Source organism: Buceros rhinoceros, unplaced genomic scaffold (genome assembly GCF_000710305.1).
Source record: "Buceros rhinoceros silvestris isolate BGI_N320 unplaced genomic scaffold, ASM71030v1 scaffold16352, whole genome shotgun sequence".
Taxonomy (NCBI): domain Eukaryota; kingdom Metazoa; phylum Chordata; class Aves; order Bucerotiformes; family Bucerotidae; genus Buceros; species Buceros rhinoceros.
The window spans coordinates 35,020-48,188 of NW_010400838.1; the positions used below are offsets into that span (position 1 = coordinate 35,020).

A 13,169-nucleotide genomic window follows, 5' to 3' on the forward strand; every position below is an offset into this window, starting at 1 on the left:
TTTTGGTGTCTTGAGAACACATGACAGACATCTGAGAGTGCGAATGGGCATGATGTGAGGCACAAGCAGCAGGCTCTGGGCAGGCAGTACCAAACCTATGGGACATAAACCCCCTGTTCGGCCCTAAAAGACCAAATCCAGGGGAGCTGTGCCTAGAGGCAAACAGCATCCTTCCTGGTACCGGAAAACAGATTTGATACTTCTTTGTACCGGAGATCCCTCAAGCCAGCCAAGGATCAATTATTTGTACTTCTGGAAAAGCAACATTTATCTGAACACATAATGAATTTCCCTCAAAAAAAGCTACTGAAAGGGAAAAATGGGGCCCTGTATTTAACTGAATTAAAACAAGTGTTATGATATTTATATATGAATACTTTACAGTTATATGTGTTTATTTGTTTATATAATTTATATAACTCTTCCTGGCCAAGCATGCAGCACAGGGTAGAGGCGCTGTGGTTCACTCAGGCGTGACTGAGTCCCTGCTGTGTCCTGACTCCTCTGGAGCACAAGCCACTGCCACAGGCTCACCTCCTGACCACTCCCTGCTGAGGAAAGTGCAGCTTAGTAGGTGAGGAGACAGGCACAAGACGCTGTGCCTGTACAGATCCCAGAACAAATGTAGGACAGATCTTCCGGAGCACATGATGGAAAATACCTGTCCCGCAGCTGGGACAGCCACAATGTGCCTTACAGAAAGGACAACGGGAAGCGCTGAAGATCAAACACGTCCTGCAGTGATAATTCAGCCCTTACAAAGCAGAAGAACTGTGCAGCACAATGCAGGACCGACCCCCACCTAATTCTTGCTACAATTCTCAAGTCTGCCATGCAGAGGCAGGACAGATACGGGTAACACCACCAGTCCCTGTGAAGGAAAGAAATCTCTTTGTTCATTGGTGCGTGCATGTTCTAACACAGGGTATGCCAGAGAGTCGTATGGAGCTGGTCAGAACCTGGTACATCTGTCCTGAAGACAGCAGCACTCAAGGAGGTGGTATTGAAGGACGTGTCCTCCTGTGTGAGCCAATACGGAGGTCCTTAAGGGAACAAAGTACAGGAGGTAGAGCAGGGGTGTCAGCCTTACTGTCCTGTGAACAAGGTATTTCATACCCAGAAGTCCATGGGAGATGCTGTCACTGGAAACAGCTTCACCTTTCAGAAAGGAAACTGAAGAGCTTGGGAAATGTGGAGCAGCTTTGTTTTCTACAGAGAAAAGAGTAACTCTCTTCAGACTGCAGAAGCACAACTTATTTTTTTAGAGTTCACACGTGCTCAGGAAAACAAGCGAGTAAATTACTAGATTAGGTTTGGATACTGAAAGTAGCTGTGGCATCTTTCTGATATGCCAACCCAAGAGAGATCTCCTCAGAAGCAGAGGTTCAAAGAAGGGCTCCGCTTTTCAAGCAATGTCAGAAATTTAAGAGCAAGGTGGAAAAAGAGGATGAAGGCTGAAAGTACCAGTCACAACTGTCATGCCTATGATGAGGAAAAGGAAGAGTCTAATTATGTTTTTGTACTGACTGCAAAGACAGTGGGACTACTTTGTGAAGGAGGGAACACTGAGCGAATGAGACACCTGCAGCTGAGAGTGTGGATGTGTGTCTGGTAACTGGGAACACAGCGGCAACAGCTGCTGCTGTACCAGCTTCCCAGCCCCTGGAAGAGACGATATGGAATCAGGTTATCCACACCAAACCTGTACTTTCTAAAGCCTCCTCAGCAACACCTGTAGGGACCATCCAGCTGAACTGACCCAGAATTCTTCAAACCTCATCCTGGATTCAAGAGAGTCTTGTAAAATATTTTTTTCCTGGTTTTGAGCATTTTCTTTCTTATGGTTACAATGATTTCTTTTCCTATAAGCATTAACGAGAAATATTTTCCCTGTATCTTTAGGAAGGCTTTTTTTTTTCTTTTTGCATCTTAATATCAGTATAGCAAGCACCTTCCAGTCTTCTAGGATATTCCTAAAAAATGTAACACTTAAAATCCTGCTCAAGTCTAAAGAGAATGTCAAAGAGCTGCTTCTGCTGCTGATCAATAAGACTCTTACCTGAGGGCTTTTGTCTATATATAGACTGCAAAAAGAGCAAGAGAGCACTTCCCAACATGGTCATTCATTATGTAATATGCAAAAATCTATTTCAAGCTTCCTCATGAAATTTTTAAATGCTTTCATCTGCCCTATTTTTGCTTCTGCAACAAGATAAGGGAAGACTCTAGATTTCTTACCCGCACTATTTCACAGTCAACATTTAATTCTGCAGCCACAGCTTCAATTTTCTCTCTGCAGACTGAGCCCAGGCTGGTCATGCCATTGTCCCAGTATTTCTTTAGGGTAGCTAAGTCTCGGTCACTAAATTGTGTGCGGTCCTGTAACTGTAAGATAAAAAAAAATACTGTTAGACTTAAAAAAAAAAAATCTGCTTATGCTCTTCATTTAATTGCCAGAGGTCTTGCATACAGTAAGACACATGTTACACTGTCTCCATGGCTTTGCTTCTCTTTTAACTCTCCCTTAAGAATTTCTGGGGGTTTTTAAGTTTGTTTTTTTATCCAGGGCAGTGCAGAGTTCCCTGGGATTTGCTTTAAAGGCAGTGGCAGCACTAAGGCAAGTTTAAAGCACTTCAGCTTTGTTTCAACTCCACCTGGTTGGGTTTTTTTTAACGTGTTTTATCTCATTCTATAAGGCCTTACTGAAAATAACTGTTTTCCCCTTGTGCTGTTTACTCTCTCCACCCAATTTATGCAAATTATTCCTTAAGGCTTTTCAAGTTTCTCGCCCTCCCCCACCTAAAGTTCTTTTATCTTACTGCAAACTACAACACATGCATAATTCAAAGAATTCTGAGTTCCTGAAGGGAATACTTGACTGTTTATTCGGTAAGCTTCAGAGTTTAAATTAGTTCCACTGTTTATTTGTGAGTTCCCTCACTCTTTGTGTACATTTATCAAAATACCTGATAGTGGATTACTGATAAAAGGAGTAGCACTGAAAACCAAATCCTAGACATCCTACCACTCCTCCAGCTGCTGCCGGCACGCAGTATCATCCGCCAGTACAACTTACAAGCTTCACTGAAAGCTTCTAGCCCAGAATTGTAACTAAATTCCACAGTTTCTTTATATCAACCCATGTTTGTCATTTATCCTGCTATCAGGAGCACGTAGTTCTGCAGAATTAGAATACTTTGACAATCTTGTGCAGTTACCCATTTTAATTTTTTTTAGTCTTCAGAATAGGGTAATCCTTGCAATTTTCTTCTTTTAATAATCCCTGTTTTTCAAAATGTTAGAAGCACTGGAGTCTCCTTAATGAATAATGAATATAAAATAGTGGTATCAAAACCTCTCCTTGAAATACTCCCAGATGGTCCAGTAAAAAAATAAGTACTGGTTATATTCCAATACAGTCCATTAACTGCTCCAGGCGCTCAGGTTTTTTCTTGGCTATTGCTTCACACACTCAAGTACAGAATTAGAGAAGCTGTTTCCACCCTGCCTGCCTGCAGAGTGAGGTGGGAGGTGTGGGGAGCCGCGGTCATGCCACAAACACTGCCTGGAGCAGCTCTCCTCTGGGCCCACGTGCCTACGAGCACACGAGCCGTGCTCCCTGATGCACGCTGCGGTCTGTGCTTGTCTGACAGGAGTCCAGCTGGCACGCTTCGAGGCTGCTCTAGGATAAGCAGCAAAGTGCCGTACGTGGACTTCACCTCACCAGCTTCTCACTGAGCAAAGCTAAGTCCTGCTGCCCATTCACCCTTAGCAGATGCCAGTTTTCCCTGTACGCCCAGCCTGAGCTTCTCCTACTTACAAGGCATCTTCAAAAACAAAAGTAGAGTTATCTGCTGAACTGCTGCAGCAAGATCTTCTTTTATAGCTCTTGTAACTTCTGGAAGTGATGGGAGGAGCTCCTGCTCTACACTGGGGAGCAGCAGCCACGCGCTGAGGAAAGGGAAGGCCGAAAGGTGCATGACAGCAACACTCAAACTACAAGGAGAAACAAATCACTCTGGCCCAAGCTGCTTTCCTGAATGCTCAGGGCAACTTCACCTCCTAAAATACACTGAGTGTTTCCTAAACATAAATAAATAACATTCACTGCTGGTTCTGGAGAGTTCATGCTGACCACACTGCTGCAACAACCCACTGCTCATAGAGCGTACTGCCATCTGCACCTATCAGGAGAATAAAATACAAAATTTCATCGTATTTCATGTGCCCGGCTTAAAGAAATCCCCTGGAACATGCTATGGAAATGCTCCCTTCTCAGGAGCAGAGGGGTGAAATGAGAGAAGCAAAAGGAAATTTGCTTCGTTACTGCAGAGGTAAGGGAGCACCTCCGTTAGTGTGGTGATCTCTCACCCAGTTTGCTTTAAAGGCCAAGCTGATGATGGAGAAAGTTCAGATTTCTGCTTGCCACGTGATTTTCCAGGTACCTACAGAAATACTCTTTCTACCGGGAGAACACAGGGCAAGGATACTCACTGATGGAGAAGCTTTACATTTATGACACGTAAAAGGACTCGTCCTTAGACAAAAGACACAGTAACCGGTTACAGAGAGGGTTATCAAAGGGATGGTACTGCAGGAAGGGTGCAGAGGCTGCTCACCTTTTACGTACCAAGCACAAGGACTTTCCGTGGAGAAAGCAATGTTTAGCAAAACCTCCTGCTCTGGAAATTTCACTCAAAAAAGCAGTGTCCTATCTGCTCCATTTTAGGCGGGTGTGTGTAAGTTCTGATGATCTGCTACAGATGTTTTAATAAAACCTCTACTAGATAAATCACTATTCAATGACTTTCAACTCACAATTCCTCTAATTTTGCTACAAGACCAGGGCTGTCAAGTCAGTCTCAACAGTTTAGATCCAAGCAGATGTTTTAAAGTTACGGGAACTCTTCTGTAGCTACATTCCCAAAGGAACCTTTTCTTCCCCTTACTGTGGAAAAGGAAAGGGGGGAAAAAAAAAAAAGGCTGAGGGAAGCAGCCCCTGAGACACCCGGCTCAACCTGCCCTGGCAAACTCGGCGTATTCTCCCCTTAGGGCTCTCATCGCACTTCAATTTTTCTACTTTGGAGTCTGCAACTCATTTTTGCCATTTTTTTCCGCCCACGATGGGCACTGAGTAACCTATTGAACATAGCCAAGCAGGTGGGAATTGAGCCCTGGAGAGGCTGAAAGCGCTGTCTTCGGACAGGACCATTCTGGCAGCATTAAGTGATGACTGTGATACAGCTGGTGGGTCCTGACAGCATTGAAAGACAGAATTTGTCAGGTTTCTGGACTTGAAAATTTACCCGAGCCCCGAAAGAAAGATTCGACATTTAAGAGCTCTGATTCACCAAGAAGTTGCTAAAAGGGCACCAGGTCACCATGTTCAATTACAGCATTGTCCCCTAGACAAAGGTTAAAGGGTAGAAATCTACACTGAACATATAACTACACCTCTATCAATTCAGTTAACAATGCTCTCATGCTTAGGATCATCAGAGGAACTGAGGAAACGAGGAAAAACTCACAGTCCTATAAATATCATAATATTCATGGCTATGCATCAGTTAGCATAGGAAAAAAGCATCAAAAGATAATATTGAAAAGCTTCATATTTAGGGCAAGACTTTCCATAGTTGAAGACAAGCCAGTAATTCAGTCCTTATTTTTACTTCATTCTAACAACTCTTATGAATACAACTCTCATTTCCTCTCTTCAGATCCCCTGCTTGCTGATTCGAGGCTCGGCTTTACCCTCGGCAGCATTAACCGTTTGCTGAGCTCTTCACATTTCCCAGCCCTGTTGTCCGCAGTTTGAAAAGCGGAGCGCAGCTTCCTCCAGCAGCAAGCAGACCATCGGCTCCAAACGAGAAACATTCCTTGTGAGCAAATTGAATCAGCACTTCTGCTGAGCGCAGAGTTAAACCCTGCTTATCCCCTGACCTCTCAAGTGTAATAACAACGTTCTGGTAAGAGATGACCCAGTTTATTAGAGCCGTTCCTGGCACTTTGCCGAGCCCCTCACCATACCCACGGTGCATGCAGTATTTGTGGTGCAAATCGGGTGTCTATAATTGGTATGAATAATTGCATGGCAGTGGAGTGTCCTTATCCTGCCTTTTATTAGAGCCTGCTTTTTTAGATCAGTTTTTATGCATGAGCTGAAAATGTTTCAAGCCACATGCACAGAAGCTATACACAATCTCCGGATTATTAATAAAAGACATGTGAGAAAACGGAAGAACTGAAGCTTTAATATAAACATAATAACTACTGCATTTATGCTGCAGCTGAGCACCGCACGCTGTTAACAAAAAAGTCATGTTTATTTAAACTGCAGCAAAATCACATTAAATCAACAGTTCCGTTCTGAAGCTCTGTGATGAAATGTTCTAATGAAATGGTTATTTCCAGCAAACAAACCCCTCACCACAAATTCTAGTCGCTACTGCTCAGAACCTCTGTCATGGTGATATCATCCAGTTTCCAGTCCAAGCCTCACAACTGTCACAAAGCTGGTCCCCACCTCGGTGACACCCAGTCTTCTGCTGCAGCACCAGCCCTGCTGCTCTGGCCAGACACACAGTGCACTGTGCACACTATTCCGTGCAGGAACAGTGCAGTGAGGAGGCCCTTGGACAGAACCGTACCTCCTGCAGCCAGGCACACTGCACCCACTGCCACACTGTAAAGCCCTATAGACTCCAGGCCATGCACGATTCTCCCCAGGGCAAAAAAACCTGAAAGGCAACTGGTGGCCACAACTACCAGAGAGCTAGTATCTAGACACTACCTTTCCCCGAGGCATGACAGTTGCCTTCTCATCACGCCAGCAGGTAAGAACCCACCACAAGAGACCTTCGCTCTTCTTAGGTGGAAGAGATGCACCTGAAGGCCTCCAGCAAAGCACGTGAGTAGGAGAGAATTGCTGCTACCAGCTTTGTTCAGAGCAGCAGACACAGCAGCAAGCTGCAAAGCCTGCACACAAAAAGCTGTTGGGAAGTGGACTGCAAGCCCAACGGCACCTGGAGACACCCTTACACTGTGACTGTGAACATACTATTAGTGCCCAAACTGTCAGAGTTCTGGAAGAGAGACTTTTTGCATCTTTTCCCACTGGTTGGATAAGCTTGAAGTTTGCTCTGATGGAAGCAGAACTGATAAATATTTCATAGCGACAGAGCTTGAAAAGAGCTGTAACTGCTTTGACACTCAGCCAAAATTACATATATTCTGCTTACACGTGTTTCTAAACCAAAGCTAGAAGGAAAAAAAAAGGGGAGAAGAAAAAGAACTCTCAGTGCAATCTCTAGCCAAAAAACTGCAGTCGAAACTCGTTATCTCCCTCTGTAATGTCCAAAACCAACCTCCAACCCACCCAAACTGACAAGTCGCCCTTCCTGAGCTTCTGAACTAGTTTGTTAAATAGAGAATGTTCAGCCTCAAAGTAAACCGATTTTAGACAGTAACTGTCATGATTCTTCCTTCATCTAGTCATGCCTTCCTCACAGCTGACTTGAGAGTCTGCTGTTCGAGTTCCTGGCCAGCCAGGACGTCTCTCCAGCCTGCAGGCAGTGAGCCAAGGTGACGTGTGGAAGGAACGCACAGCACCACACATAATAAAAACATGTATTTTGTCCACAAGGGCAGTACAACTTGCCTCCCCTTTGCACGAACTGCAGGATTGCTCTTGGGAGCAGTGAAGAGGTGCTGGTCACAGCAAGAAGGGCATGACATGCTATAAAATGTTACTATAGTCTCATGTAAACATTAACAAAGTGAAATACCTTGAGATTTGTGGTGAAATATCTCACAGAAAGAGGAGAAACATTGACCAGGTATCCAAATGACACAGGAGGTATGACCAAGGACAGCGTTCACAGACCAGCTCCTTTACCTGATTCAAAGTGCGCCTGTGGTACCCCTTCTGTGACAGGCAGGACTCTGAGGGGAACACTTCAATGCCACCACCTCCAGAATTTTATTCAAATCAGCAATGTTGAAAAAGCATTTTAAAAATCAAAATGTAGCACAGGGACTCTCCACTTAGGTCAGATATTCCCCCCCAAAACACACACCAGACAGAGAGGCCAGAGATGCCATCTCTGGGCGGACTCGGCTAACCTACCTACAGCGGAGGATCCACCCAAGCACAGAAGTTCCACCTATTTGAGAAGGTTTCAGAGTCATCACTACAAGGCAGCGCTGCTCCAGGCAGAGGGAAACACAAGACCAGCTCCCCTGTGAGTAACTTCACCAAGGGCAGAGACCCACAGAAACCTTGCATGAACTAGCCCAGATGTTAACACGAAAGACAGCTGAAGTTCCCTTTCAAACGGCATCCAAAACACATGCTATGAAGCATGCAATTTACAGTGCCTGCTTCCGAAGGGTGATGAGCAGAAATAATTCTAAGACCTTAACCTGCTATCTTAGTGATTTCTGTTTCAGAGTTGATGTTGAGACCACTAGAACTCTTTCTCATTAGAAATTAAAAAAAAAAGGAAGCAAATCCAAACCCTCACTCTCCTGCATGACAAAACTTCACACCTAAGTCAGGCGCTGCTTCCCTAGAGTCACCACCTACGTGGCAGATGTTTTCCGCAGTCAGCACACCAAGCTGTATCTCCATAAACACTAACCATTCTGCTAAGGCATCCCATGACACACAAGCATAAACTCCCATTAACCAGTATCTTCACTGCTATTTTTGTTATCTTTCCACTTCCCTGTGAAAACCCCAAATCAATGGCTTCATAAAGGTCAATGCACTGCACATGCACCATGACAGAATCCAGAACCTGCTGATTTCCAAAGACGTTCTCAGGAATACCTGAGAGGATGATATTTCTAGGCTAACGCTCATTAACTGTCAGGATTACATCACTTTACAGCAGAGCCGAGCAGACTGGAAACTTTCTGCAGAACTGCACAGGTTTTATTTCTTTCTTGATGCAGTTGAAGGACAGGGCAAAGAAAAGAAAATATCAAGGCAAAAGTTGAAAAATTCAGAGCATCTAAAAGACGATCCTCCCCATTTTAAATAAAAGACAGATTAGCCTTTCTCCTGTTTGAATGGCAGTAATTGCCATAATCACAGTTCCTCAACTCCATCCATTCTATTTCTGTTCCCTCTCTTCAAAAGAATTTCACATGTGAAACTGAAGTTTCTCGGAAGTAGGAGCTTCTCTTCTTTTTGTTGCCTTACACCTGTGTGTACGTAGGAGTTTGAAAGAGCCAACCCCGAAATTGGTCTCCTGAAGGTTAATTATGGATTCAAACTGGAGAAAGTGCACCCACCCGTCTGTGAAGATGTTGTCAAACCAGACTGTACTAACCAACAGTGTTTACGCATTTTATTGATTACAAAAGACACAGGAGTTAAAAGTCTGAGGAAAAAGAATTCCCTAACAAACATCCTTAATAAATAGGCACTTCCACATCCTTGAAGGTTTTAAACTCACTGCAGAAATTTCTGTGGCAGCTTGTGTCAGATGGGAGCACAACCAGCACACCCCAACAGCCCATCCAGTGCTGGGAAGGGGGCCCCAGTCCCTCAGCGCTCCGAGCCACGGGCTCCTACTTGGAGCTGCCTCTGGCACTCGTCCATCCCCAGGAACTGCATTCAACCCACTACAGACAACCCGTATCTGGCAGGTCAGACCCTTCACTTGGATTACCTTGCAATTAGATACTGGCAGCAGTGCTATGGATGGGGTGGCAGTGCACCAGTGGGGAGATGAGCGGGGGACCTCCCCCTTTCAACAGCGATGCGCTGTGAAATCAGCTCGGCCAAACAGTGAAATGGTGCTCTAGGGTGCTCAGCAGCTGCCAGGTGTTTTAAAAAGGTCAGGAAGCAACAGAGGGAAGGTGCCCTACAGAAAAGGGCTGTGTTTACAAAAGTGCACTCAAGAGAACAGGACTTAGGGGGAAAAAAATAAAAAAGGATGGAATGACAAATAGCAGGATTTGTACAGAAGTACTGGTTCCTCTGGGAGATGCTCATATAAAGTGCTCTCTATACAAACAGAAATAAGTGATACCACCAAAGCCTGCAGAAACTGTGAGTGTGCTACAGCTGAGACATAACAAAACTCTGAGAAAACAGAATTCATGCGATGGTCCTTAGATCCCTACTTACACAGGAAACACTACCAAACTCACACCATTTGAGGACTAAACAGAAGAACCAAAAATAATTTTAGAAGTCCTGGGTACAGCAGGGAGGAGAAGGCGAGGAAAGGTTCCTCCTAGACTCTACTGCCAAAGCAGCACCCTGACAGCTCAGTGGCCTGGTGGGACGTGTGGCTATGATGACAGCCATCTCCCTAGTCGCTGCTGCTGACAGAGCTGGGCTAATACCTAACAGCCTCTTGAAAGCCCAGCAGTACCTCCCAACCCGCAGGTTTAGGGTGTACTTTCATGGTAAGCAAGCAGAATCAACAGGCTCTTTGAGAAGAAGCCAGCAGGCTGCTCTTGAACAGAAAGGCTGAGTGGCAATCAAATACAGGAGCTGGACAGAGGCACTTCCTGACAAAAGTGGCTTCGTACCCTGTCTTATGGTTTGGAGCAGTGTGTGAACTGAGGACACCAGCCCGGCTGGTTCTGCCTAACGTGAAATGACATACATGTGGATGAATTGGATAGAGTTACTACAGGACTCATTCTGTGCACGTGCAGAGCAGCTGAAGAGGGAGTTACTTGCTGAAGCATTCGGTTGCCTCAATTCACAATCATTTCACTTTCAATATAAAACAAGTATTCTGAGCTCTAAACTCTCAGTCCTTATCAATGCAGGTGTTGTATTTCAGCTAACAGCACAATCACATACCTGGGTATCATTTTACCTGACGCAGGGTTATGACCTTGACCTGCTTTTAAAGATATACACCAACTTTGCATTAACAAAAACATTTTACCTGCAGATGTTTGTATCAGTCAAAGTACAAAGCGAAAAAACACCCGCACATTTTTATAACTCCAGTCCTTCACTTGATGCATTAGATACTAAAATGGAAATATACTTACTGCTCTTTTTCTGGAACAACCTGTAATCCAAGGCACAGTAAGGTTTCCTGAAATCTGTAGAGAAGAAGGAGGAAACAGAACAGAAAACAACAGCAGCTTAGGTTGCTGTGATAGCTAACAGTGAGCAGCTTTCACAAGAATTCAATATCGTGCAGATTAGCAGAAAACCCAAGGACATCAGGCTGGAGAAGAAAGGGGAGGAAGGCAAAGCTGCCTTGATTCTCACTGCTTCTCCATCCTTCCCAGAGGTCAGACATTATTAAATAACCACCGTGGACTATTTTCCCTGGTCATCTGAAATGTGTCATGGCCTGCAATATCTTAGGCTTATTTAGAATTCCATGTTCATCTTCTGCTGCAGACAAGCATTGCTTGAGAGACTAAACATAGCTCTGGAGAGATTAATCCATCTCAAGCCATTACAGACGCTCTGTATGTGAGGAAGAAAAATTTACGCACTTCTGCTGGCTGTATCAAATCACGCTAACAGTTTTTGTATTTGCAAAGTGCTCCACTAATGAACCTTGCAGCAGGAGTACACCCAGATATAGAACACCCGGAGCAGTTTGTCTAGTGTATGAGCTCGTAAGAGACTTTCATTCTTTAAGCTTTTAGCTAGAAGCACTTGGGGTTTACCTAAGGTCAGACGCTTTCTCATGACAGCACAAGGCAGGTTGAAGGTTGCTAGAAATATAAACACTCTCCCCTCCTACAGCAGCTATTGTGTCTAAAATATTAATTTTTAGTGGTACACACAGATTTTAGAATTTCTGTATAAACACCTATTACAATTCTGTATCCCACAGAACAGCTTCCCACCACAGAATCCGCAGTGAACGCGTCCTCAGTATCCACTCAGATGGCTTCTCGTCACTAATTTGAAGTGGGGCTACAGAAAAAAGTGCTTTTTAAGAGAACAAAGCAATCAGTCTGGCAGAGCATTAATGGTTAGTTGGAAGAAAAACACACACACGTTCTGCCAGGTTTATCTCAATGTAATTCCTTGAAAGACAACACACACGTGAGTCTTCTAAACTGGATGCATGAAAAAAAGCAGAGGAATTCCTGCGACAACAGGCACTCTGCCTCTGTTACAAGAACCAGCGACAGGAAACACTTTCCCTTGCAGATGACAGGGGTGAATTAGATAGTTGTGCTTCAGTGGGTACCACAAAGCCATTCAAAACACAGGTATCAAGAGTGGCTTTGTCCTACAGGGCTGGGGGAGGAAAACAAGAGTGACTCACAACTCGGCCTAGAGGGGCAGCAGGAAGAGCCTCTCTAGCCCAACACGCTGAAAGCCAAACCAGGAAAGGGAAGTAGGTTGAGCAATTTGTTTACTGAAACTGCTGAGGCATTAAAATTGATCACTTTATCAAATTTACTCCCTAAGTTACACTAACATGAATTTGATTAATTGAACCGGTAAGGAAGCTGTAACTAATTGCTAATTAGATGCCCCACCAATGTACGACAGTAATCACTTCATCAAAACACAAATCGCACACTCCTGACTTTGAAGAAGCATCTGCTTGGGTGTTTAACTACTCCAATAATCGTGTAGCTCAGCTTTAATCTATTTTTAAATTTAGGAAGATTTCCCTAAGTTTAAGGGTTTTCATTCCCACACTGATGGATAAATTAGCTAAACAGGGACAATAAAATTAAAGGAAACCAACTTTCTCCTTTCAGGAGGAATCAGCACTGTCATTTCTTCAAGGTACTAGGGCACGTGGCTGGGCTGGAGGATACTATTCCCCGGCAACTTCCACAGAACCATGGTACTATATGCCCTGACCCTGCGGCTTTGGCCCTCCCTTACAAATTTTCTAGTACTGAGGGGTGTCATCTCAGATGTTCACCACATGGATGCCCACGAGTGACTTAAGAGCAACCTGCCCAGTTTTTTTCCAAGGTTTAAAACTCTAAAAGGGCAAAGGATATCATTCCCAAATCTACAGAACAGGGTCTCTGAGAGACAGACAGGGAAGTGAAACCAGGTACAGGTTAATTCCTCGCTTAACAAGAAAACAGGAAAAAAAAGAAAAACAAAAAAACACCCGAAGTTACAGAGATTTCCTTGTTCTGATCCATATCACACCACATGGACAGCTAAAATGTCACCTTCCATGAACTGTTTC

The 13,169-nt window shown here is 44.3% G+C and overlaps 1 protein-coding gene across 1 annotated transcript in view; it reads right to left on the reverse strand.

The window, feature by feature from the left end:
* The window catches only part of HDX (highly divergent homeobox), a 32,357-nt gene that overhangs the window by 11,883 nt on the left and 7,305 nt on the right, over window positions 1–13,169 (reverse strand). The window contains exons 3-4 of the mRNA XM_010132057.1: window positions 11,029–11,082; window positions 2,239–2,385 (exon numbers count right to left, since the gene is read on the reverse strand). Of these exons, the coding sequence (XP_010130359.1) occupies window positions 2,239–2,385; window positions 11,029–11,082 (201 nt within the window). The remainder of the gene's footprint in view (window positions 1–2,238; window positions 2,386–11,028; window positions 11,083–13,169) is intronic.